This window comes from Miniopterus schreibersii (assembly GCF_964146895.1).
Source record: "Miniopterus schreibersii genome assembly, chromosome: 1".
Lineage (NCBI taxonomy): Eukaryota > Metazoa > Chordata > Mammalia > Chiroptera > Miniopteridae > Miniopterus > Miniopterus schreibersii.
The window spans coordinates 14,123,420-14,150,128 of record NC_138101.1 but is presented as its reverse complement, the minus strand read 5'-3'; the positions used below and the strand labels follow the sequence as shown (position 1 = coordinate 14,150,128).

The following is a 26,709-nucleotide window of genomic DNA, read 5'->3' as shown; positions in this document are numbered from 1 at the left end:
ATTTGTTTGAGAGTTCATTATAAATTTTATTCGTCTTGATTGGTTTACATGAGGACTTTTAAAATAAATTTCATCTGCAAAACAAAAGCTTCATAAAGACTTGAAAAAGTTGAATGATTTATTGTTATTAAATATTAATAAAATTTCAAGAGAATTTTGGTTTTTTTTTAAAAAAAAGAGTCTCTAGGAAATTCTTTTGATATGTTGTTTTCTATTACCATTCTTCATTTATATGTTGTATTCTCTTCATGCTTTTCAATTTTCCAATGCCAACTATTATGAAAGCTTGATATAGAGCAATTTGTGTGGGTATATGTTTTAATAGGAAAGGAACATGAAGGAAAATTTTATGTTAATGAATTCCAAAACTTAACACATTTGTGTTAAAATGTATTAACAGAAGTCACAATTTCAGGCTATAGGCCTACAAGTACAACTCTGATCAAATAGAAATGGACTACAGAGAACTTGGAAAGAGAATCTGTATTTTCTAGAGAGTAATGAATACAAAGAGAAAGGAACTGCCCTGATACACTTACTCTCACCCAGCTATTCTCATTTTACCCTAAATTATAAAGTCACTGCCACAAAATCATCAAGATTTTGGAGATAGTTTCACAATTAACAGGTAAGACCTACTTGATAGCAACTCAATCATTCCTATTTTATGATACCCATATTGCTTAAGTTATTTCATCAGATGCAGGGGCTGTTTTATTTCATCTATCTAATAATTCAAATTCTTTCCAAACAATTCTTCAGTCAACTAGCCTAGAACATGTATTATAACACAACTGCTCTGGGCATTTCAAAGTGTACATAGTTTTGTATGTATTACTTAACCCTCACAATAATCCAATGATTACATTAAGAACTCCAGGTCTTCTAAATCCAGTTAACTTTGTACTATACCTTTAACCATATGGTAATATTATGATAATACTTTGCTTATCCTACCACAAATAGGATAAGCATTTTAGGTCATTTTACCAAAAGCCATGATATTTTTGAGTTGTGCAAAGTAAGATCTTCTGTAATCATTGTGACAACAAACAGATGTATATAAAGAATGCAGTGTTTTTGAACAATCTTACAAACTCGACTTTATTGTATTCACTCTCCAATAACTAAAAACAAACAAGAACATCCCCTAAAAAACAAACAAAAGCATCAGTAAATGGATGGACTTTTTAAATGTGGTATATGCATACAATGAAATGCTATTCTGCTATAAAAAGGAAATTCTGACATGCTATACCATGAATGAACCTTGAAGACATTATGCTAAGTGAAATAAGCCAGTCACATAAGAACAAATACTGTATGGCTCAACTTATATGATGTAGCTAGAGCAGTCAAATTCAGAGACAGAAAGTAGAGTTGTGATCACCAAGGGTTCATAATAAGGGAAGATGGAATTATTGTTTAATAGGTTCAGAGTTTCAGTTTAGGAAGACAGAAGATGTTCTGGAGATGGATGGTGGTGATGGTTGTACTTAATACTACTGAACTGTACAGTTAAAATGGTTTAAATAAAATTGGCAGTTATAAAATAGTCATGGGATATAAAGTTCAACATAGGGAATATAGTGAATATTGTAATAACTATGTATGGTGCCAGGTGATATAGACTGGGGGGGGGCAGCTCACTTCATAGTTATATAAATGTCTAACCAGTATGCTGTACATCTGAAACTAATATAATGTCAACTGCAACTGAAAAAATTTCAAAAATAAATTTTAAAATGGTTAAAATAGCAAATTTTACGTTACCACAATAAAAAAAACTGAACATACTTTGTGGAAATACATCAACAATGGATAGTAACATCTTCTTCCTTATATTTTAGTAAATTTTTTCCTTATTTTACCCCAAACCTATTTCTCATTCTATCTTCATAAAAGGCACCACCTATCCACTAAATAGCCACAACATTCAATCATTTCCCTTCTCATTCTAAGCCACCAAGTCTCACGGATTTTATCTCTGTATCACTGCTTGAATCTGACTTCCTTTCATTTCTAATGCCAACACCTTCAAAACAGCAGATGATCATTGTAACAGCCTCACAGCCAATCTCCCATCCTCAAAATCTAGCCTTCACAGTTCTTGATCTTGAAATAAGGCTTGTGTATAAAACCTTTCAAAAAGCCTCCATTGTCTATTCAAGCTTAAAGTTCTGAACAACACATTAAAAAATACTTTATCTAGTCCAACCTATCTTCCTGAACTCATCTTCCACAAGCTGCTCTTGCGTTCTATACTCCGTACCAGATTCTTTACTCCCTCTTTCCGCACCTGCCTCCATGCTTTTCCTATTGAAATCTATTCATTAACTCTCATACTGCTATAAATATGGATATGTTAATACAAGCTTTTGGAGAGCACTTGGCAGCATCTATCAAAACTATAAATGTACATATCTTTGCAACCAGCAATTCCACTTCTAAGTATATGTCCTATAAAAATACTCCTGCACATAAGGTACACAAAGATATTTACTACAGTGTTGTTCCTAAAAGAGAAGTACATCTAGTTGTATGCCAAATGGGAACTAAATTCTGCTACCCCTATATTACGGATATGGAATACTATACAGATTTAAAGACAGAAATAATCCTAAATGCATGCTAAAAAAAAGAATTCAAGGATTATTAAATTTTAAAAGTAAACATAATACATAATATACAAATACAATAATATAAGTCCATCTGCTCTGAAAAAAACCCCAAACTACATTTACGTACTTTTATGTATATTTAAGTACGTGGAAAATTGTCTGGAATACATCCAAATTTTTAACAGTGGTTACCTTTGGGGAAGGGAGTAGAACTGGGGGTTTCTAAAACTATAATAATAAAGATATAGATATATATTCCTGTATTGTGTAAAATTTCCAATGTGTTACAAACAGGCAGGAAGAGTCGACACATAGACAAGAAGACAGACAGACAATCTCCCTCCTGACCTATTTGGCATGATCTACTTCCTACTCTATTCAGCCAGAACTGAATGGAGGTGGCCACACAGAGCAGAAGTGCATGGAGCCTATCCTGGCACAGATTTATCTTGGCCCAAGCTCCCTAGGGCTCTCACAGCTGTCAGTACCACACTCCTCAGGGCCAGCTCCAGCAGAGCTGAGAAAGCCACATTCTTACTTGGTCACTGCTCAGGCTTACCTGTCTACTGACTTTTGTTTTCTTCCATTTAAAGGAATGTTTACAAACACTGGGCACTGCTGGTTTCTGAATAAACTTATGTTTCCAACAAGAACCACATCTGGCTTGGGAATGGCAGAGGACAGAGTCAGTACTCAGGTATTCCTGATAAAATCTCCTGCCTCCAGATTTCCAGAACTCACCTTTTCTAGTCTAATTCAAAAGTATAAAAATAAGAAGAGGAAGAAACCCTTCATGAATCCTTCACTGAAACCCCCAGTGTGCATTCATCATTCCTTTTTCTGTACCTCAATGTTCCTTTGAGAAATATCTCTATTACAGGAGCCTGTGTGTTCTTCCTTACATTATAGTTAATTATGAGCACAGCTGGATTCCCCACTAAGGCACAAACTACCGACAACCAAACTGTCTTAACTCATCTTTTATAAAAACATAAGGTGTTCAAAGTTCTTGACTGTAACAGGTTTTCAAGAAATGAATCCTGAATAGAATTTGTTGAAAACAGTTCAGTGCACAATAGCAGACAGTTCACAGGTGGGATGTATCTAACTTCCCAATAAAAATGTCAACAGGTAATATCAAACCAAATAAGAAGGATCAATAAAATGGTTTAAATGGAATTCCATTTCAACTTATTTGGTTAAATGAAAGCTTTGAGTTAAGAAGACAGAATAAACCTCAAAAACCAAGACATGTCACAGGCAAAAGAGTAAAAGTATAAAACCTTTAATGGCATTTAAATAAGAAAATGTTCATCTCTACTGTAACCTAAGGAGAAAAACCTTTATATCCACTTTACATCATGAGTCTAAATGCAATTACGGCTTCTGCAAATTCTGATTATTTGATCAGTTTCCTGTGTAAATTTTTGCCAAATAATAAAAATGCAAATATCATTTACCACATTCTGTGTATGTGATCCTTGTGACCCATATTTGATGTCAAGAACAAAATCCTACCTTCTTGTAAATATTTTATATTAAATAAAATTGGTAAGAATGTAAAAATTATTTTAAAATGTTAAACTTCCTGGACAATGTTTTTTGGTAGTGGTTTATGTTATGTCATGCTCTGAAGAATATTGTGAATTATGACAACTGCAAGTAAGAACTAACATTTATTAGTAAGCTCAGTGTGTCAAGAAGATTATCTAGTATCACCTCACTTATTTACTACCAACTCCATGGGTAGGTACAGTAGTTAATATTCTATTTTATAGATACATAAACTGAAGCTTAAAGAAGTCAAGTAACTTGCAGAAAGTGACATTTAAGTGACAGAGACAGAATTCAAATGCTAGTCTTTCTGATTCCAAAACTAGTACCTGCCACTCACCCTATGCATTTAACAAATCAAATAAAAACAAAAATGAAATCTGTTCTGCTACAAGGTGTTTCTTTCTTATGAGTTACTTCTTAGGAAACTAGAAATAGAAATAGAATGATGCTGGTGTAAAAGTAAGTCACACTGCTTCATGCATGGTTTTTCCTAGCATATTGTTTTGACGTGATTTGGAACAAGCTTCTGTAGAATTAAAGATAAAACCTTAGCAAAAGATGAATATTTTAAGGGGAGGGAAAACGTGAAAATCTACAAAAAAACCTTTTTCTTCTCGTAGGTAGTAGTTCATTTGGTGGCTTCAGGAATTGTTACTCTTTCAACTGGGTTAACCTTTAACAAAGCTGCCTGTAGAGATGAAACAGCTGAAAAAAATAAAATAAAAAATTCCCCCTGAATTAAAAACAATGGATTAGTGAAGATTACACACTGGCTTAGATTTTTAATTTTAATAAACATAGTCCCTTAGAAGCAATGCCCTTCTGGAACCTACAACTAGAAGGAGGAGGCTAGAACCCAGGTTAAAGTTTAAGAATCCAAAGGTTGACGGTAATACAAACTACAAATGCTAGTCCTTCGTTTTTTAATAGAATTGGTTATTGTTTTCCTGTATGCATCAAAACAATCCCTATGAACCTTCAGTACATATGGACTAAATAAAACACCAGGATAGTTTTTTGTTTGGTTTTGCTTTCAGTTTTTAAAAGATGTGAGATAAACTCCAATCCTACAGAGAAAACAATGAATTTGTGTTAAAGCCCTACCATTAGGACAAAAATGTGGAAGTGGAGATTAATACTACTTTGAATTTAAAACAGCTTAGACGATTTTTTGGTTGATCTTTAAACAAAGATCAATGTCAACTCAATGTGATCCCAGACAAAGCAGACATGGGAGAAACACACCCATTAAAGCAGCTCTTTGGGTACACCCTTTTTTAGCATCACTACTAGAGGAGCTGACACGACAGAGTGACCCTACTGAGTAATCTACTGTATAAACTAAGGCACTGGTTCCTATCCAGCGTGCATATATTTCCAAATACACAAACACACTATCAAAACAGAAAGCTCATATAGAAAGATAACTGTAGCCTGTAAGCAGCTACTTTGATAGGTACAGTTGCCCTGAATTAATTGTTCATAACATAAGCATTCTTGAAAGAGTTCTTTCAAGTGATGCCTGGAGACCTAAGTATGTGGTTAAATGGGTTCTGGTACCCATTTCAGTGTGGGAAGGGAGTTTCCCACACCAACAAGCAATTCTCTGGACACTGGTAAGGTATCGTACAATTCAATGCAATTCTGCCACAATCTATCCAGAGACAGTCAGGTCCTACAGATTAAGGGTTCCATCCTACAAGACTTCTCTCCCCTTTCAGATGCCTGTCGAAAGCCCAGGTGCTTTCGATAAACCAGCTATAGACTGGAGGTTCCCATGACCCTCTCCTTGGGTTCAATTAACTTGCTAAAACAGCTCAAAGAACTCGGGGAAACAGTTTACTTATTAAATTACTGTTTTATTATAAAAGGACATAACTCAGGAACAGCCAAATAGAAGAAGCTTCCAAGCCCTCTCCAGGCGTCCCACTCTCCCTTCTCTTTCACGTGTTCACTAACCTAGGAGCTCCCTGAACTCGTCATCTGAGTTTTTATGGAGGCTTCAATGTAAGTGATTAAATCATTGGTCACTGGCCATTGATTCAACATACAGCCTGCTCCCTGGAGGTTGGGAGGTAGGACTGAAAATTCCAACCCTCTAATGGCAAGGCCGCTGGCCCCACAGGCAACAAGCCCCCCTCCTTTGTCGTTTTCCAAAAGTAGCTTCATTAACATAACAAAAAACACCTTTTTTTTTTTTTTTTTGCTGGGATGGCTTACAAAATTCCAAGGGTTTTAGGAGCAGTGAGCAAGGAATTGTGGACGAAGACCAAATATATGTGAGAGGAATACATTTTCAAACATATACTCCTTATAAATCACAGTATCACAGTCGTAAAAAAATTCTGTCTTCTTCCCATTAGTCTTAACATTGGACCTTTATGCCTCCCAAGTTTTGTTTCTATTTAAATAGTCTCAGTACTTACATTCCTCACATGTCAGAGATTATGTATTATTCTGTACAGTATTATCACATTTATTGTTTAAATCTGCAAGGTTGGGAGAAAAGTTATGCATTTTAATAGAATAAAGCAAAAATTTTCAAGTAATTATTTAGATAATCAAAATTAGTATAAAAACATTTTGGTTTACTACAGAAAAGTTCCCTTTCTTTATAATTACGTTCAGTTTGGGCAAATAAATTATTCTCCCCTAAATAGCACCAATTTAGAGTAAAATAGGTAGTTGAAATCTTGTTTCTTACCAAGAGTTGACCTGCCTGACATTTTTAAATCTGTCACCATGCAAAATCCAGAAGCAATCCAAGCAAATTACTCGTTTGCAAACATCCTCATGTCCCAATCTCACACCCAAACCAGTTTCCCCTATCAAACGAGAGCAACCCTGCAATTACCATTGTTCAGGCCCAAACCCATGAAGTCACCTTCGACTCCTATCTTTATTTCATTCACCATATCCAATCTAGGCACACACTGCCTCAGGGACTTCCCATTTGCTGTTCCCTCCTGCTGGAATATTCTTCCCCCACACATACGTGCCTCACATTCTCCTCTTATCCTTAAGGTCCTTTGCCCAAAGGTCACTATGTCAGTGAGACCTTCCACGAGCACTTGATCTTGTCGAGCACTTGATCTTGGCGCAGCATCTTCCTGACACTCCCTATCCTATTCCCAACTTTCTTTTTCTTCTAAAGCCCTTAACTCAATAAATATTTTACTTACTTGTTTTTTCTCTCACTAAAATGTAACCTCTATACACTTGCAGAGATTTGTGTGTGTGTGTGTCTGTTTTGTCCACTTGTATATCCTAGTGCGTGAACATAGTTGGTACTCGTAAATTAGGGTACATCACCCGGTCTCAGTCAGTCTATGTCAGATGATCCCAACCTGAGGGAAGGGCAGGTGTCCACAAGGTGAAAGGGTTGACAGTGGTGCTCTCACTGACTGATTTGTTTCAGCATTATCACAAATTACCCAGTTTAATGACCTGAGCCCTCAGCAAACAGGCAAAGGTCTTAAGATTTCCACAACAGAACAGGTATTGGAGAAAATACTAACTCAAGCACAGTAAGGAAGTAAATGGGAGTGGGGTACCTCTTCCTTCCAGTATCCCTCTTTATCAAGTAAAAATAATGATTAATGAATCAAAAATGGCTATAAGAAGACAAGTTAAAAAGAAGATAGAAATAACCAAGATAACTTTTTAAAATATAGATTCATATCTACTATCAACAATAACCTCACCCTACATGTACACCTTGCCTCGAAATATGACCACATGACAGTGGAAAGCAATCACAATTAGTAAGATTCTTAAAAAATTTAGTACCTAAAAGACATGTCACATCTCTGTATGTAGTGAGTTTCTTCTCTCTGGCAAAGTTGAAAGTCATGATTTTCAATTCAGTACTTTGAAAAATTTCACTGAATTTAACTATGTATGTTTAGATGCCTCTTTAGCAGTTTCTTATAAAATCGTGTAAGATTAAGAAGCCACATATCATGAGGAAAGACTTGTTCTTCCTGTCAAGGTAGAAAGGGCTGAATTAGGGCTTGGGAAACAATATGGACATAAACCAAAATGTTTTTCTGTCAATAAATAAATTATTGTATAAATATGTACAGAAAACATTGTTGAAGATAAGGGGTGGGGAGAAAAAACTACTATTAAGAAAAGTTACATAGTGTGGGAAATTTGCCATAAAGTTGGTAAGCAGTATAGATGGTTTTTGCTGGTTTGTTAATGAAATGCAAAAACTTCTAAAAGCTTACTGAGATCTATCGCACAAGAAACACATTCATTTCATCTTTCATTAGCAAGCAAATGACCACAGAATGGCACAAAGTACCACCAGATGTTATGGACAGTTAGTTTTACAAAACAATGTATCTTCCTAAGATAGGAAGTAACCACAAAAATTTCTTGTACCGCACAAACATTTGTTTTTTATCTTGTGGCAAAGCACTCAGAAAGGTTGTGAAACTTGATGAGTTACTCGTTTTTCTTATACAAACATGTCCCAAAATTGATTACTTTTCCTGTGAAGACAAGCAACCTTCTAGAGTATGCTACCTAGCAGTTATTTTTATAAAATTAAAAACTCTTAAGATAAGCCTGGCATTTCAAACAATGGCTTTCAGCTATGAAAATCCCTTAATTTGTATAGAAATGAAATGAACTTGGAACTAGACCTTTGAATGACTCCATCACAAAGTTTTAAGATTTTAAAAAATAATGAAGTGTATTACGCATACTTTATCACAATTTTAAAAATAACAAAATGATATTTAAAATACACTGTTATCACTAAAAAAATACTTGTGAAGATACAAAGAAAGGGTTTCTACCATTCTATTAAAAGCATCTTTAAAACTTTACCTCACTTTTATTACAATGTTTTTTACCATTTCAAATTTCTGTACATATTCTAATGTGTATATTAGTAAAGTACAACGCTTCATTATAATCTATTAATACATACTCACATATACTGGGATACATATTCACTTTCTAATGAAATGGGTGAGCAAGCACAAGAGAGACTATGCAAACACAAAACAAACTGCTGCATGTGCTACACAGCTCTGGCAGTATATGGATAAGGACCCCAAACACGGGCATCCTTCTTTACCTTCACAGGAATTAACTAAATCCACCACCTCAGTTCATCACTAGACAACATGCAAAATTTTTGAAAGAATCAGAGCATGAATACCACATTTTCCAGGAGAAAAAAAAATATAGAGTATTTTCCCTCATTAAAATAAGATAGTCATTGTGATAAGACTCTGAAAAGTTAAATCAAATTCATGAATGTCCTCAGTCACAGCATTACTATGTATCCCCCTCCCCAACAAAGCCCCTTTTCACTCAGGCTTTCCATTCACACACCAGAAGCTACACAATGTTATAGATACAGCAGCAATAGCAGTTTCAATTTGTTTCATTCCCTTACCTCTTTATTTGTTCTTTCCTTTCCAGCCTACTAGGCTTGTAACAAGCCTATTCCACCTTAAAAAGCAGCATCACAGCACCTGTGGCTTCACCACCACGTTCAGAACAGTTACTCATGAAAAAGTTGTCTCTACTTCCTCAACTCATGACAAACCACATTACAGCTCCCACCGGTTCACTTGTTTTTGCCAAGGTCTTTGAAGTCCTAGATCTGGTGAGCTTTTGGATTTATCTCATTTGTCCTCTTTGCAGAATCTGACACAACTGAGCAGTTTCCCTCCTTCTAGAAAGTACTCTCATTTCTGTAAAACTGCACTGTCTCGGTTTTTGTCCCACCTCTTTTGTTACTACTGTTCTTTTACTGGTTTCTACACATTTACCCCTTCTTTAAATGTTGACGCTCACCAGTGGCTTGTTGTCTCTGCTTAACTCCAACTCTCCCCAGGATATTTTACCCACTCCTGAGGTTTTGATTACCATCTAATAGTCTTCGATATGTATTTCCAACTTTGACCTCTCTCTCTCCTGAACTCCAGAAACCACAGACATAATATATATACATGTAACTGGCCACTGGGTATCTTCATCTAGTCCTCTCACAAGGGCCTCAACTCAACATCTTCAAAACCAAAAACTTCTCACCAACACCATCACTCCTCTACTATGCCATTTCTCTCAGTGCCACCTGATCTCCACAAATGGCACCATCACCCCCACCCCAACGTGTGAAGCAACAGAATTTTTTTCCTTCTTGATAATTTTTAATAGCTCTAAGTCAAGATATATCCACCATGGCTCTATCCACTCTTAAAACTTGCCCAACCAGTTACAGTATTAAAAAAATAAAGCCCCATGTTACCTTTCCAAAGGCAACCTGTTCCTCATATCTCCAAAGTGTCACTGAGTTTCTTTCCAATGTTCCTGAGAAATTACTTCAAAAAACATTTCTTGCTATAGAATAAATATAGCCTACAAATGTAAAGTTTTTAGAATCTTAGCAGTTGACTGTGTTTTTGAAACTCCAGGAGCACTAAGTACATATTGTGTATTCCCAATATGTGTGTGTGTGTACAAGTTTTTATATCTTCAGTGGGAAAAGGAAAACATTTTAAAAGGGCAAGATAATCCCATTTATAACAAGTAAAATCTCCACATTAGAGCTGAAAAAAGATGTGCTTTTGTAATTATAGCCCCTCCACACTGTATTTTCAGCCAGCCTTCCTCATACACAACAGAAACCTATCCTTAAACCTAACAATCACCTGCCAATGCCTCAAAGCACTGGATGGACTGGCCATCGGACTAAAGCAGAAATGAAAACAGCACACTGAGGTCAGAGCTAATGAAAGTCAAACAGTGGAAGAGGTAGCTACGGAACCCTTGAGGACAGCTGAGGCATCCATATCCACTACTAGGTGATTCCTCTCCCAAGAGCAGACTACCTTCCCCAGGAGCACAGGAACTGTATATTACACTTCTGACTTCTGGAAGTTCTGAAGTCTGCTACATCATTTTAATATCTACATCATATTCTATTTCCAGATATGATCTTTCAAAAGTATACCAAGTTGGTGTGACCAGGAAATCATCCAACATAAATATGAACCTCGATAGGCACTGTTAGGAACCAGTGCTAGAAAAGCCATCTGTTTGATAGAAATACTACTTCTCCTTCCCTAGTGATTACAGCTATCAGTGACAACTATGAAATCCCAAGGGAAGAAAAGAAATGTTAACTGCCTCAAAACTTTAATTATTCACATAAACTGGCCAAGAAATTAAAGTAAAATGTTACACAAAGGGCTCTCATACCCCTTAATATTTTTTGGCTAACTATTCCACTGGTAGTCTACATCTGCTCTGCTAAAATTTGGTTATGAATCAGAAGTAACTCACTGGGAATGCTTTTATATCTCAAAGTGACTGTGGGTAATAACTAAATTCACAAAAAATAGTTATTTTTAATATGCATAAAACCCTCCTGAAAACATGTCCCACACAATAAAAGAACAGATGTGACTAAAAGTTTAAACTCTTTCAACCACTAGGAAGAATGAGACAATTAAACAACAAAGAAGTTAATTTTAACAGCATATTTAATCCATACTTTTTGAATATCTTGAATGCTCAACAATTTATAATGAGGAAGTATGTTAAGCATTGCCTTTACAAATAAAGTGAATCTATTATGATAATTTAAGTACATAAAGAGTTCAGAGATCTGCAAATATATACTCTAAGACCTTCAGAAATACTTACCAGAATACCACATACCCAAAGGAGGGTATGTTTTGGTCAGGGATCTTCATTTGTTTCAGCTATTGCTCTTATTATGTGCCACCCCGCCCCCTCCTTTTTCTTAAATAAATATTTCTAGAGTTCTTTTGAGAAATTTTTCCTCTAGACTTTTTGATAGGATATACCACAGCTCCCTCATTTCTTGTAGCTCATCTCCAGGAGTGGTCTTTAATATCTCTGAGTAAAACTACTTTTAATAATTTACAGTTAACTATTTGGATCTACTCAACATATTAAAACCATATACTTCTGAAATAAAGATGAGTATATGCTCTATACCTAAAACTATTTACATGTATGAGCTAATCATACTAAATAGAAAATATTTAGTTCCAAACAGCCCAACATTTATAGCTTTAAACAGTAGACTAAGTAAGGCATCATCCACAAGTGCGATCATACACAGTAACTGCTGAGAGCAAAAATATCTGATGACAAAAACCATGTCCATAACATCTTAAAATTGCAATTTACCTTTACACATATCCAAATAATACGTTTAGCGAAAGAATCATCAAGAGTAAAGCAAAATATTCCAAATTGCTTCAAAGTCAGAAAAAAGAAAGAGCAGTAGCAGAATGACTGCTCCAAAGATTCCCAGAACAGAAACACTCTCAGTTTGTACTATCCTAACTCACCCCCCTCAAAACACATTCACCCTTAGGGATTCACAAATAACAAACACAGAATTCATTGCAACTGTGGTTACCATTTGTAAGCAGCCTTTCATTGCTCCAAAAGGCTTAGCATTGTAGATGCTCATCAGTTTTTAAGCCACATCCACAGCTGCTGTCTTGGTTAGAAAAACAAAACTTGACAGCAAAAACTTTAAAATGTCATTTATATAACACTTTTACATAAAACAAAATTAAAAGTACTTCAGTATAATAGAAAGAATGAATGTTTCTGGAATACCAGAAACATGACACTTGAGTAATTCTGAATAGTACTATCTTTCATTTACATAGTGTAAGAAATATTTTCTAAGCTCTCCGACACGTGTAGTATCATGTTTAACTTAATGCCTAGATCAACTAGGTATCATTTACACTGAATAAAGGTGAAGCAGAGATATCACCAAATTAGTTAGTGGTGAACAGAATCTGTATCATGAGCACCAGCCTGTGTTCTTTCTACAACCTTTCTTCCAAAGTTGTGTAATCTAATGCAGAGACAAAACCCCAAATAAAACTGTTCTAAAAAATAAAGTTGATTTAAAAAAAATCCACATAAACCAATTTCCTTTACAACGTTACCCTCTTGCGTCAGAGCTATATACTCTACCTGGACTGAGGGAAGGTGCTTACTCTCAGTAGTGGTACAGCCAATCATGTGTTGATGGATGACTAAGGGTTAACTACAAAACTGGAGGTGGGGGTGGAGAGGGGAAGAGCAGGAATGCCCAGAAGCAATATTACACCCCAAATTTCACAACTGCTAGATGTTCATGGCAACTGAATTGGAGTCCAGAGACATGAGTTTGAATTTCAACTCCCCCATCAACTAGCAGGTGAACTTGGTTAAGTTTCTGTGTAAGACAATAATACTACCTTCCCCACCAGACATGGCAAACGCTAAATGCAACAGACCTCAAGGCAACTAACTACCACATTCAGTCACCAGAGTATATTTAAAACACATTAGATGAAGCTGTATTAATGCCAGGGGGCTCATAAAACTTTATAAGTATCACATACAGTAGTAAAAGCAGGATTTGAAATCAGAGCAAAGAACAGAGCTTTCCAAAAAGTGATGTTGCTACCCCCGCTGGGTGGCTCAGTTGGTTGGAGCACCTTCCCGAGTACACCAAAAAAGTTATAGGTTCATTTCCCAGTACAGTTCAAGGCACATACCTAGGTTGCAGGTTCAACCCCCAGTCGGGCCTGTATGGGAGGCAACTGACCAATGTTTCTCTCTCACACTGATGCTCCCTTCCTCTTTCTAAAATCATTAAATGATACGATAGTTGGGTGAGGATTAAAATAATTTGTTTTTAAAAAAGCAGAGATATATTATTTTTTAAAAAGGCAATGTTGTTTAAGAGCACTTCATTAATTCAACAAACACTGAATATCTATTTCATACCATGCACTATGTTCCAGTGGGGGAGAGAAAGACAAAACAAAAAGGCAAATAAAACATACTGCTAAAAATTGATACATACAAGTGAGAAAAACAAAACAGGAAAGGAACACAAAATGTGGGATTAAAAAGCAGGATAGCCCAGCAGGCGCAGCTCAGTGGTTGAGCGTTAACCTATGAACCAGGCGATCACAGTTCAATTCTGGTCAGGTGCTTGGGTTGTGGGCTCCATCCCCAGTTGGGGAGGTACAGGAGGCAGCTGATCAATGGCTCTCTCTCATCATTGATGTATCTCTCTCTCTCCCCCCTTCCTCTCTCTGAAATCAATAAAACAGTTTTTAAAAAATTACACAGTAAATTTTACTTCAAGATAAATGATGCTATGCTACTTCAGAGAAACTTTAAAGTCGAAGACTAGTCAAGTCTAACTTTGAAAGCATTTCTAGATAATAGGTTTTTTTTAATATATATATATTTTAAATATATCTTTATTGATTTCAGAGAGAGGAAAGGAGAGGGAGAGAGAGATAGAAACATCAATGATGAGAGAGTCATTGATCAAGCCCGCAACCCAGGCATGTGCCCTGACCAGAATCGAACCCCGATCGCTTGGATCCTAGGTCGATGCTCAACCGCTGAGCCACGCCCGGACGGGCTAGATAATAGATTTTTAAAGTAATCTAATAGAGAATATAATCTTTTTCCTTTAAGCCTTGTATTAGTCTTATACCTGAGACAGTTTTGCCACCTAGTAGAGAGCTTGGAAGCTTTCAAGTGATTACTGTTTAGGTGGAGAGATAAACAAAAGCTCTATCAGTAGGTTGAGGGTAGTGGAAATGGCACAGGCAAAAGCAAAGCTGTGTGAACTAAATTCCATACTTATCCATAAAATGGATATCATCTCCCTCATTGTGTAATTGAGGATTCAGCAAATATTCAACCAAATGTCAGTGCCCAAATCTCCTTAATATTATGTTTGCTAAACTATTCCATTTTTAATATAAAAGAGAATGTTAGCATTTCCATTAGAAGAAGAAAAAACACGTTAAAGAATATACTCCCAATTGTTAACAGCAGTTAATTTTCTGATGGAAGACTACAGTGACTCACTTTACATGATATATTTAATTAACTTTTGAGGTTCTGTAACACATATTTTCCCAATCAGAGAAATAATCAAAATGAGTGTTTGCAGATGACATTAACCCTTAAGAAAAACTTCCACAAGACAGTCAATTCCCTGAAATAATTATAGAAATAAGCTAAAAATGAAATGAAAAAAAAAAAATCAACTGCACACCTAAGCTACCACACGAATTTAAATTCCAATGTAATTTAAAATATATTTACCAACTGACAGTTTCCAGGAGTTACAGCTAAGAAAATAGGATAAGCCTACACATCACACTGTGTATCACTGAGGAAGGCCAGGATGAAGAATGGCTTGTTTACCCATAATTACGAAATAAACTTTGAAAGCTATAGCTATCCAGGTTTTTGGAGTTTTTTAAACATTACAATAGTGAAGCCGCGACTCCCACTAATTCAGTACTATCCATTTAATCAAATAATGACACTAGGTATAAACTGGAAGTAAATTACCATAACTATTAGTACTATCTTTCAAACGATAAAATTCATTTAATTCATTTCCTTGACATTCATATAAGCACACATGACAGATACACAGATTTTTAATGAATCCCATAGTCAAGAGAGTAATACTATCCTGACATACTCTAAAAAAAAAAAAATCAAAAAAATCACTGTATGAAAATCATCAGGTTCATAAACAAGCCCATCTTTCGGTATAAAATTTCAACTTGTGGCCTCCTTCTCTGTATGAGTCTTCTTTTTTCTCAGTCTCTTCTGTGGATCCATTTTCTCTTCCAGATGCGTTACAAATTCAGATAGCTGGAATTTAGTGCAGGTGGCAAAACTAAGAAACTAGGGTGGCAAGAGAGAGACTGCAGTGAGCCAGGGGTAACTGAACCCAGGCAGTTCTTGAGTAGGGGTAACTAAAGCACAGTGGGTAAGGAGGGGTGCAGTGAGAACAAATGTGTTCTCAAAGAGGCCACCCTGGTCAGTCAGAAATACAAGATAAAGAACACAAGCAGCACCAAGAGCGGGAAAATAGCAAAGGAGGAAAGAACAGGCAGGCTCAGAGCTGACCAGTTATTAAGCAACACTGGCAGCAACACTCTACCAGGCTTGGGGCTGCGATATGTATTCTTGGTTTAAGTCCCCACAAACGGGGGCTGGGGGGGGACTTTTTAAAACAAAGTGCATGTAACATTAAAAGGCAGCTGAATGATACAAATAGAAAAGAGTAAAAAAAAAAACCCAGCAGAATTCTCTCCCCCAAAATCAAACCAGGAACTAGAACCAACTCAGTCATTGAATGTGTCTCAGCCATCAGCTAACTGTAAATTATTTAATTTGCCTGTACTTATATTTAAGAGTGGTTACTTTAGCCCAGCCAGGCGTGGCTCAGCGGTTAAGCATCGACCTAGGATCCAGGCAATCAGGGTTCGATTCCCGGTCAGGGCACATGCCCAGGTTGCGGGCTGCAGCCGATCAATGACTCTCTCATCATTGATGTTTCTAGCTCTCTCTCTCCCTCTCCTTTCCTCTCTCTGAAATCAATAAAGATATATTTAAAAAAAAAAAAAAAGAGTGGTTACTTTAGAACATAAGATTAGAAAAGTCTTCTCCAGCTCTGAAGTTTACTGAATCCAATGAATTGAAATAATCTACATTTGTCACGGCAGGATGTAGTTACATTTTATGCTATGTTAGTCCACAACAGAGAGAGTACAATATACCAGAATATAAATATGAGAACATAGCATCATAGCCCAGTAGCCCTACAGAGGATACTTCAGCATCTTTCATTAAGTCCGATAAGAAACAAATTCCATCTCCTCCATCCAATCTTAAGAAAAACCATGGCCCTAAAATTTAACCATCAGGCTTCACTTTAAATACACTGAGATATGGGAAATTTAGTCCCTTGTGAATTTCACTGAGCCTCCCTTCAGCTTTTCTACGGGACATATTCTAATGCCATTATGCTTTTCTATTTTTTAACACTCTAAGTTTTTCTAGTTGATATATATTTCATATTTAACTTCAAAAAGTACGGTCCTGAAATGACAGAAAACTGAACATAAAATCCAGCGGTCAGTGTCTCTGGGGATTCTGAAGAATTTCAATCTGGAGATTGAAAAACCAATCTTTGCTGAATGTAAGTAAGCCTTATCACTTAAACTAAATGCCACCTAGTGGCAAGTGTTATATATTATTAAATCCATACAAGTCACATTCATCCAGCAGGCAACATTCTGGCCATAGGAGTTGGTCCATAATTATGCAAGATAAGTAAAATAATGACCCTGTCCTTATGGGGCTCACTGACAGATTAAATAGATAGACAGATAATCAATACAGGTATATTTATAAATTGCAGAAATGTTAAAATGTTACAACAGAAGCATGCTAAGTATGCAGCATTTATTTAAAAGCTAAAAGAAACAAAACACTATTAGGTAAGTTCTCTTATATTACACCTGTTCACCTCACTCAGACTCCCATTTCTAATTACTTCACTACTAAGATTTCAACTGTTCAGTTGTTTTTCCCTAACCCATCTTATTCTTTACATTCTACTCCACAAAGGGGAAAGAGAAGGACCTACTACTTCTAGAACTGAGCTAGGAATTTTATTTCCCCTATCTCATTTAATCCTCACCTCAATACCATGAAGTATTTTCTCCAATTTTTAGACAAGGGTAAGACTTAGATTAAGTGACATGCTCATAGCCACAGATCTATTTTAGAGATAATGCACTGATTCCAAAGCTCCCTACACAACCCTGCCTCAAAAAGAGCTGCTTTGTTTTTCCATTCCTGGGCCTACCAAGATCAAACCTTGATCATATTTCTCTTATGGTCTCCACCTATTCCAATTTATTTTACTATACTGTTTACATTCAGCCTCACTTCTTTGAAAGCATTCAGTAGCCCCCCCCCCCATATGAATGACTGATCTTCAAATTCTTAGCTTAGCATTAAAGGTCTTCTAAGAGGACCCCACCACTTTTCCAGTTTTATTTCCTACCACTCCCTACCAACTCTTCCACTTTCTATGAACTTTCCTCCAGTTAAGAGATCGTTCTCACCTCTGTGTTCTCACCAACATTACACACCTGGTACAGCACTTATAATCTCCTATTATAATTATCTGTGTACTTTCCACTAAATCATGAGCTTCACCAGACCACTTCTTAGCCATCTTTATAAGACTAGTCCATACCAGCATCTTATACCTATTAAGTGCTCAACAACTATTTCTCCAATATAATGTTATTAAAACAATTACAAAGGAGAAGCACTAAAGCATGGTTATACTCCTTATTTCCTGTAACCCTCCTTCATGCCTGGGGACCTCAATGTTTCTGCTTCCTCCATTTGCTATATGGATCAGGAGCTTCGTATAAAACTATATAATTTTTGCATGAAAAATTTTCTCACACTCTAACCAAAAGTTAAATGATTTGAAAAAGTATGCTGGAACTATGGAGAGAATAAAAAGTTCAGTGGTTGCCAGGGATTAGGAAGGAGGGAGGAATGAACAGGCAGAGCACAAAGGATTTTTAGGGCAGAAAACTACTCCGCATTGCAGATACATTACACATTTGTTCAAACCTAAAGAATACACACCAAGAGTGAACCCTACTGTAAACTATGAACTTGGGGAGATAATAATGTATCAATGTAAGTTTATCAGTTATAACAAATGTACCACTCTGCTGGAGGATGTTGTTAATAGAGAAGGCTATTCATATGTGGGGGCAGGGAATACATGGGAAATCTCCACACTTTCCCCTCAATTTTGCTGTGAACCTAAAACAGCTCCAACAAATAAAGTCCACTTAAAAAAATGTATGCTGGGCCCTGACTGCTATGGCTCAGTTGGTTGAGCATCATCCTGTGCACCAAAAGGTCGCTGATTTGATTCCAGGTCAGGGCACACACCCAGATTGCGGGTTCGATCCCCAATATGGGTGTGTGTGGGAGACAACCAATCAATGTTTCTCTCTCACATCAATGTTTCTCTCTCCCCCCTTCCTCTCTCTCTATAAAAAAATCAATAGAAACATTTTTTTATAAAAATGTATGCTGGCAAAATAAAGCAAGTGGGTCTGCAGTTTTCCAAAAAGGGAACAAATACTCATTTCATTTATGCAAACCAGCTTAAAACTAGTATGTTCTATCTGGAGCAAGATTAGCTCCAAAATAAGTTTATAATAATAATTTTTTTTTTAATTCAGCACATTGGTTCTATACTATGTAAGGCAACAAATATTGTAGTTATATAACACAATGTTTACCACACTAATTTAAAAAAACGGGTTTTATAAAGTGATAACCATTTTTTCCTGGCTATACAAAAATTTTATGAGAAACTTCTTATTTACGACTCTATAATCTAATTAATGTACAATGCACCAAAAAAATTAGCTCTAAGACCAAATTAAAACTATTGAATATAGAAAAGGAAGCATGAGAAGGGAATTAGAAGGGTCAACTTGATTTTCTAGTATATTTCATCTCACGTCCAACAGGTGCAGCATTTTCACTGCAAGGGTTTTGCAACTTGGAATACCTAAGCAGCAGTGGTTTCTATCTTCTCATTTTTGTAAACTTAAAACAGTGTAAATATTCCCAAGACTGCCATGAACATGACCAATCTAAATGAAAAAATGTCATACTTGTCATCATGCACTGTCTCAACATAACAAACCTACACAAATATTTATACAGATGGGTTATTAGCACCAATTATACAAACCAAGCCATGGAGACTTCGATGCTTGTTTTCCCCCAGTAGTACGTTCAGGACATACATGACTCTTTTCACACCATTAGGGTATCATTTCATTCCCTGGAGCAGAAGCAGGCCTAACGAGGCATATGTGACAGCATGATGTTGTGCCAGGCCTATGGGGCATCCAGAACTGTGGGCAGGGTGTCTGAAAGATGGGCATTCAACATTCCTACATTATTACGGCTGTCCAAGCAGAGAAGAAAACAGTAAAAAGCAGACCCCAAAAAGTTGGGGGTGACTCAATGACAACATCTGTGGTCAAGCAGTAATTTACCAAGTATGTCTGCTCAAAACGCCAAGGCACATATTTCAAGGGCTGCGGTCCTCTGCACTAAATACACTGCTGCCTTCCTAAAACATGACCCACAAACCACAGGTTGCATATAAAAAGTCCACTTGAACCCTGACTGTGAAAGGGTTACTAGGAGAACCCAACTGTTACAATATTCTATAGAGTGCTTTACTATTTACAAATAACTTACACAAAGTTTTATTTAACAATTATAATTTCACATAGTTTACCTTACTTGATAGTCACATGTCTGGCAGATAAGTACAACCAAATTACCACTTCCTATTTTATAGAGACAGAACCTGAAGCATGGAGAAATCACCTGTAAGTAGTATGTCCACAAGACCTGAGTCGCTCTTAAGATGATCAACTTAATTATCTGGCTTTATGGCATGGATCTCCCCAAAAGTAATCTATAGTGTCTTAAGCCTATACATCTACGTACTTAAAACACTTAAATATAATGTAACCTTTTGAGAAACACTTGACAAACATTAAAAAAAAAAAGTTGTGAACATAAAAAAATGTGAAATTTAAGCCTGTCAGTTTTGTACAATGATATAGTATTTTCTAATAATCCAAAAAGAGCTTTTGCCTAAGAGTTTTACTATTATGTTCTCAGGAGCTATGAGACTGCCTATAGCTGAAAATATCACTTCCTTTGGGTACTTCAGCAATTAAATTCCCTATAGACTCAGTAAATTTCCTGCATATATCAAATTATGCCTACATGAACCATGTTGCATCAAAGTATTCTGAGTCCTCTGTTCAAAAAACCTTTTTACCGAATCCCTATCATGTCCCTTAGACACCCTTTTGAGTCTAAGAATATATAAATGATTAAGAAGAAAATGCTATCTGCCGCCAAGTAACTAATAGCTTTTGCATGTGAAAATTACCGGGTGCTCTAAGAACACACAAGGAGGGGGACTGAATGCAGCTAGGTGGATCCGGTTAGAATATCTTCAGACCCAGGTCTTGAATGATAACTCACACCAGCACTTTTCAAGCACCAGAAGGCATTAAACTGCTAATTCCATGCAGGGAACACCAAATTCTTAGATGTGGTTGAAACACTGAATATGAAGGGAGAGAAACGCAAACAGCTCATCTGGAGAAAGGGAAATGAAATAGAGAATCCTATATGCTATGCTAGCTAACATTTTTTTTGAGTACTTGCTATGTGCCAGGCAGGCATCCAATAAAATATTTTCTTGCATGTAATCCTCACAACAACCCACTGAGCTACAAGTTATCTTGCAATTGATGGAAGAGGCAAGGAGAGGTTAGATCATCTGTCAAAGTTACAGAGGTTTTAAGTGGCAGACACAGAACAGGAACCCAGTTCAGATTAAATCCTAAATGTGAGCTCATAAACTATCCACTCAGCTGCCTCTCTTAATGAAGGCTGCTAGGGGGAGCCATTGAAAGGTTTTGTAAGTTAGGAGTGAAGTGATCAGATTTGCTCTTTAGAAAGACTGTGGAAGGTGTATAAAGGGCGATGAGTCTAGAAGCAGAAAGAAGAAACTGCCAATGTCTGTAATTAATCTAGGTGACAAATGAAGAGGACATGAAGGAGACAGATTCATGCAATTTTTCAGAAGAAAAAATTATGTTTTCAGTGATTAAATGTAAAGGGTTAGTGTGTGGGAGGAATCCAGAAACCTAGCTTGGGGAGCCAGTTAGGACGTGATACCATCTACCAGGAACAAATATGTATACATGCATACACACACACACACACACACACACACACACACACACACACACGGCAGGGGAGGGGAGGAGTATTCCAAGTGCAAAACACTTTCCTAGGCCAAGGGTCAAGTCTAAAATTACGGTCGTGGTTGTTACAAAATATTCTTGAAAACAAGTAACAAAGTATTCAAAATATAAGGTACACTGAAAATTAATCATTACTATTAACAGACTTAGCCTAGTCTGAAAACATTTGGGAAAACATTTTGCACTACTATTTTTTTAAAATATTACCACATGCAAAAAGCAAGTCACTAGAGAAAAGCAACCCATAATTTTACTGTTTATTACATTTGAGTTTGACAGATCTTCAGTCTTTTACACAACACCCCCCCATCCTGTAATTTATTTTACTTCTCCCTCTCCCTCTAAGCTTTTAGGCGGAAAAAAGTATCTGTTTTATTATCCAAACTATAGTACATATTTGGTTTTTTTTTCCATCCCACTATCACCACTGTGACTTGCCAAGAACTTAGTTCATAACCTCCTACTTGACTTCCTATAAAATATGACCTACTTCACATCAGCTTAATTCAGTAACAATTCCTAGACTCTAACCACACCTTTCACCCAAGGATGCTCTCTGCAAATCCTAAAGCACAGCAGTCCTGTGCAGATGTGGCAAGTTGTTACAATTCCCATTTTACTACACAGTTAGGAAACTGGCCCGGGGAAGTAAAGTAACTTGGAAATAATCACAAACCCTGATGCCAAAAATAACAACTTTTAGTTAATCCATGAGAAAATACTGCCCCTAGTTGAAATAACATGAAATTCATTATTAGGAGAAAGTGAAATGCAAAATAATGTTTCAAAGCCAGGTTCTAGGTTTTTAAATTTTATTTTTAAAAATGACCAAATGCTAGAATTAAGACGACTTGCAAGAACTTTCAAACACACCATTTTCCTCCAATAACTTATCCAGAGTGCCAAAAATGACTTAATGAATTACAGCTGGCAAGAGTGGCTTTTCTCCCAAACCATTTTTTTCCTTAGCTACTTAAAAGACACTGATAGAAATCTGTTAGTATAGGACAACAGGTAACTTTTTAACAAACCTAACTGCTTAAAATTTAACACCTAGAAGCATAAATTAGAATAAATCTGAAATACTGCCAGTGAGCTGTATATTTTTTCTGAAAATATACTCTCTATAGGCATATCTGCAATATGCATGAATAAATTTAAAACTTTAATCATCAAAAATCAGAAAGCAAGCCTCTCAACGACAGTTCATGCCATGTGTTTCTAAATATGCTACAGTTTGATATAATTTAGTAAAAGCACTGTTTTATTTGATCACAACATACAGGTCTTACACATTGTGGAAACAACTAACACAACCTGATTTGTACAAGTTGCTTTTATAATACTGGTGTGATCATTCTTATATACACAAGTCTTTCCATTATTACAATACTTAACATTCGCTTATAGTGCAAAACAACAGTGTGCTCAAAATTTTACCTTCAAAAGAATGATTATACACTAAGAACAAGGAAGACAAATTATTGGTAAATATCCACTCATGGAACCTAAACTGCAAATTTTCACAAAAGCCTCACCTATTTATCACTCATGAAACATGATTTTTGGTAAATTAAAATTCAAACTACTAATTCTAACCACAACCTAAAAATAAAATGCTTTCCACTACACCAACATTCCTCATACTAAATCTTTTATATCCCTAATAGTAGTACTTTATATAGAACTTCAGTTTATAAATGAAATGACACTCCAGATGATTTTATGGGTAACATGTCTCCTAAAAGTCGTGATCAACTAGTAGGGCAGAAATCCTGGTAAATCGAATTAATAGGTCTTAGTCCCAGCACCAGAATATTCAGCCTATTTAAACGCACCCCTAGCCCTCCCCCTTACACCCCCCACACAACTCCAAGCTTTTAATGCTAGCATAACAATAAGCACTCTGAAAATTTAAAGCTCCTTTAACACTAGAAGTGCCAGCACCTTAAGACTATTACTTAAATGTCTTCATTGCATTTCATTAATGCATTCCACAAACAGAAACTGCAGTCTTAAGTACTTGACTCATTTCAACTCCAAAGATGGAGCGGAAAGGTTGTCATAAATCTACAGAGTGAAAGAACATAATTGCAAACTACCTAATGATTAAGAAAAAGTAGAACAATTGATATCAATTAACAAGGAAGATGCCTTCCTTTTTCCTTACAAAGCAGGAGTTACTGGTAAAATAAACTCCACACCTAGAGTCTAGAAAATGCTCAAATTCTCCATCCCAACATTCACAAGTTTTTAACATCAAAATTCACTTAACTGCTCTACTCACATACCAAATGAGTAACTAATGTGGGTATCTGAAATTATTCTCATACGCCAACAGAAAAACAAACAAAAAGCCTTGCGCCTCTTCTACCAGTCCTACAATACCCTCAGGTAAGCCAAAAGCGAAGCTACGACCGCTGCCCTTGGCCTAGGACGTCAGAAACCAAGGACCTGGCGGGGGGGGGGGGGGCAAGAACCAAAGACCCGATCTCTCTCCAGGGTTACTGTTTACAAGCAAAACCACCACCGGCCCAGAGAGAGGCGGCGAAGAAAACTGGAGACATTGTAATCCTGGGAGAAATTGGGGGAGGGGGTGCAATCCCGAGAGAAAGGGGTGCGCAGAGGAGGAGGAGCGCCCAGGAGGAAAGTAAGTATCCCCACGCAGCTTTCAGACCCACAAAAACAACTAACCCCAGGGTCTGTGTGCACGTACGAGCACCAGATGGAGTCCCCTGGGCTGAGACAGTTCGACCGACACACACCGTGGGTACTGGATAATCAACCGATGATGGGAGGGGAATGGGGTGCCAAGCGAATAAGCCACTGGATGAGGAAGACAAAGCCTCTGGGGGTGATCAAGCACCAAGCAGAAAAGTGAGAGGGTAACACATAAGAAATATTAAAAGAAAAACAGAAATCTGGTGTGTGGTTTGCGGCAGGTCATTGAGGTACCGAATGGAGAGGGAAACAACAAAGGGGCACGGAAGGACAGCTGAGGGGAGGTGATAGAGGAGGGATGCGGGGCGCGACGGGTCGGACAAAGCGCCCAAGGCGGCGAAACAAAGGGCCGGGGGTAGAGAGAGTAGCGGGGGGCAACCGGGGAAGACAAAGCGCCGGGGGCCGGAGGGCACGGGCCGGGCAAAGAGGAGGCGACAACCCCGGGAACAAAGCTGCGCGGGGCTGGGAGGCAGGGCCCACGGGCGGCGGCGCGGGAGGCGCCCGGCGGACACCGCACCAGCGGGCCCCGCGCGCCGGGCCGCACTCACTCCCGCACCCGCCGGCCTCACCGCTGCCGCCGCCGCCCTCACGCGCCGGAGCCCGAGCCACGGCGGCGCAGAGCGGGCAGCGCACGGCCACACACCACCGCGCTCCGCGCACGCGTCACCACCCCCGCGGCCCCCAGACGCCAAGAGCGCCGCGGTCTCGGAACCCGCGGAGAGACGCGGGCTGCGAGACGCCCGCAACTTTCCCGGTTCCCAGCGCTCCGATTCCCCTAGACTTACCCTGTCACAACAGGCGCCATCTTCCACAAACTCTCGCCAAAACTCCAACCCTCGCGAGATTCCCCCGACGCCTTCCCTGGTCCCTCTCCCCCGCCCCTTCCCTTTTTCCTCACTCCTCGATTCCACCCAGCCCCCGCGCTCCTTTTCCCCTCGCAGCCGACGCGAAGAGCCAGACGCCTCGCGCCGCCCTCGAAATAGGGGATCCTGTTCGCTGCCTTCCCTGGAAACCTACCCAAGCGATGGAGCATGCGCAGGCGGCTCCTCCGCGGGCGAGCCCTCCGTGTGGTCCATGGGGAGAGCTCCGGTTATCCGGGTTTTGAGACGCGCCCAGAGGGACGTACGTGGAGACTGAGGAAAACCGGAGGGGATTACAACGGGGACGGGGAATGGAGGGGTCAGGAGGCGGGGCCGAGGGGAAGGTCCTGGGAAAATCTGCCGCGTTTCACAGGCCTGGATGAAACACCTCCTCTAATGGGTGTTTTCCAAGTGGCTTCCCGCTCACCCCGGTTCCCAGCCCTTTTCATTCATTCAAGCGTTCATTGGACGCCTCCTTTATGCTAATATCAGCGGTAGGTGCTGGAGCTGCTGATGCCTGGAGTTGGACGAGTGACAAACCAGGAACTGTCTTCGCTCTTGCAACCCCCCATGCTAGCGGAGAGACGGAGAGAACAATGTGGTCCGACCCTCCAGAACGCTGCAAATGGAAAGCTTTTGCAGCTGAGCTCTGTCGCCTTAGCTTTCTTCTTGGGTATGAAATGAGGTCAGGCCAAGACCTCTGGCAAAGACATCCCTAATGTCCACCTTGCATACACACACCAGAGAGCCGCGCAGTTTTCTCCGGCGGTGAACAATGCTTGGGAATTGAGATCCACCATTCCCCCGCCCCGCACTCCAACCAAAGGTCCCACTTGGGCAGAGAGCCCTTGCTGTCTGAGCCTTCCTAGGGTCTCCCACAGCCCCAAGCCGTGTGTGAACCCAGGTGTATATAGGGACAGACCCTCCCGTGGGCCTGGCACAGTCGACAACACTGTCCTGCAGGCGACCTAAGCCTGGAAGCCCTCCGAGCAAACCTGGCCCGACTGGGCTTTTAACAAAAAGGAGCTGGGCCCGAACTCCGTCCCCGTACCTGCAGCACCCCTTTCTTACCCGCCCCCTTCCCCGAGCCCTTTCAATTCCTAGAGATTCCCAGAACCAGCACTGCCTCCAGCAGGGAGCCCCAAAACCCGGAGAACTGGAATTCGCTGCCCGAAACCTGCTGAACGC

General features: G+C 38.5%; 1 protein-coding gene across 6 annotated transcripts in view; it reads right to left on the bottom strand.

Annotated features, from left to right (window-relative positions):
* Positions 1-26,709, bottom strand: part of RBPJ (recombination signal binding protein for immunoglobulin kappa J region) — a 186,669-nt gene that overhangs the window by 56,289 nt on the left and 103,671 nt on the right. The window contains exon 1 of one of the 6 annotated variants that reach the window (XM_081130722.1): positions 25,679-25,752. The exons of 2 other annotated variants lie outside the window; for them this stretch is intronic. In XM_081130722.1, the coding sequence (XP_080986848.1) occupies positions 25,679-25,737 (59 nt within the window). In that variant the 5' untranslated portion in view covers positions 25,738-25,752. Of the gene's footprint in view, positions 1-19,827; positions 19,847-25,446; positions 25,753-26,709 lie in introns of those variants that run through there. 3 more of the 6 variants (XM_081130717.1, XM_081130716.1, XM_081130721.1) reach the window with 3 other exon arrangements.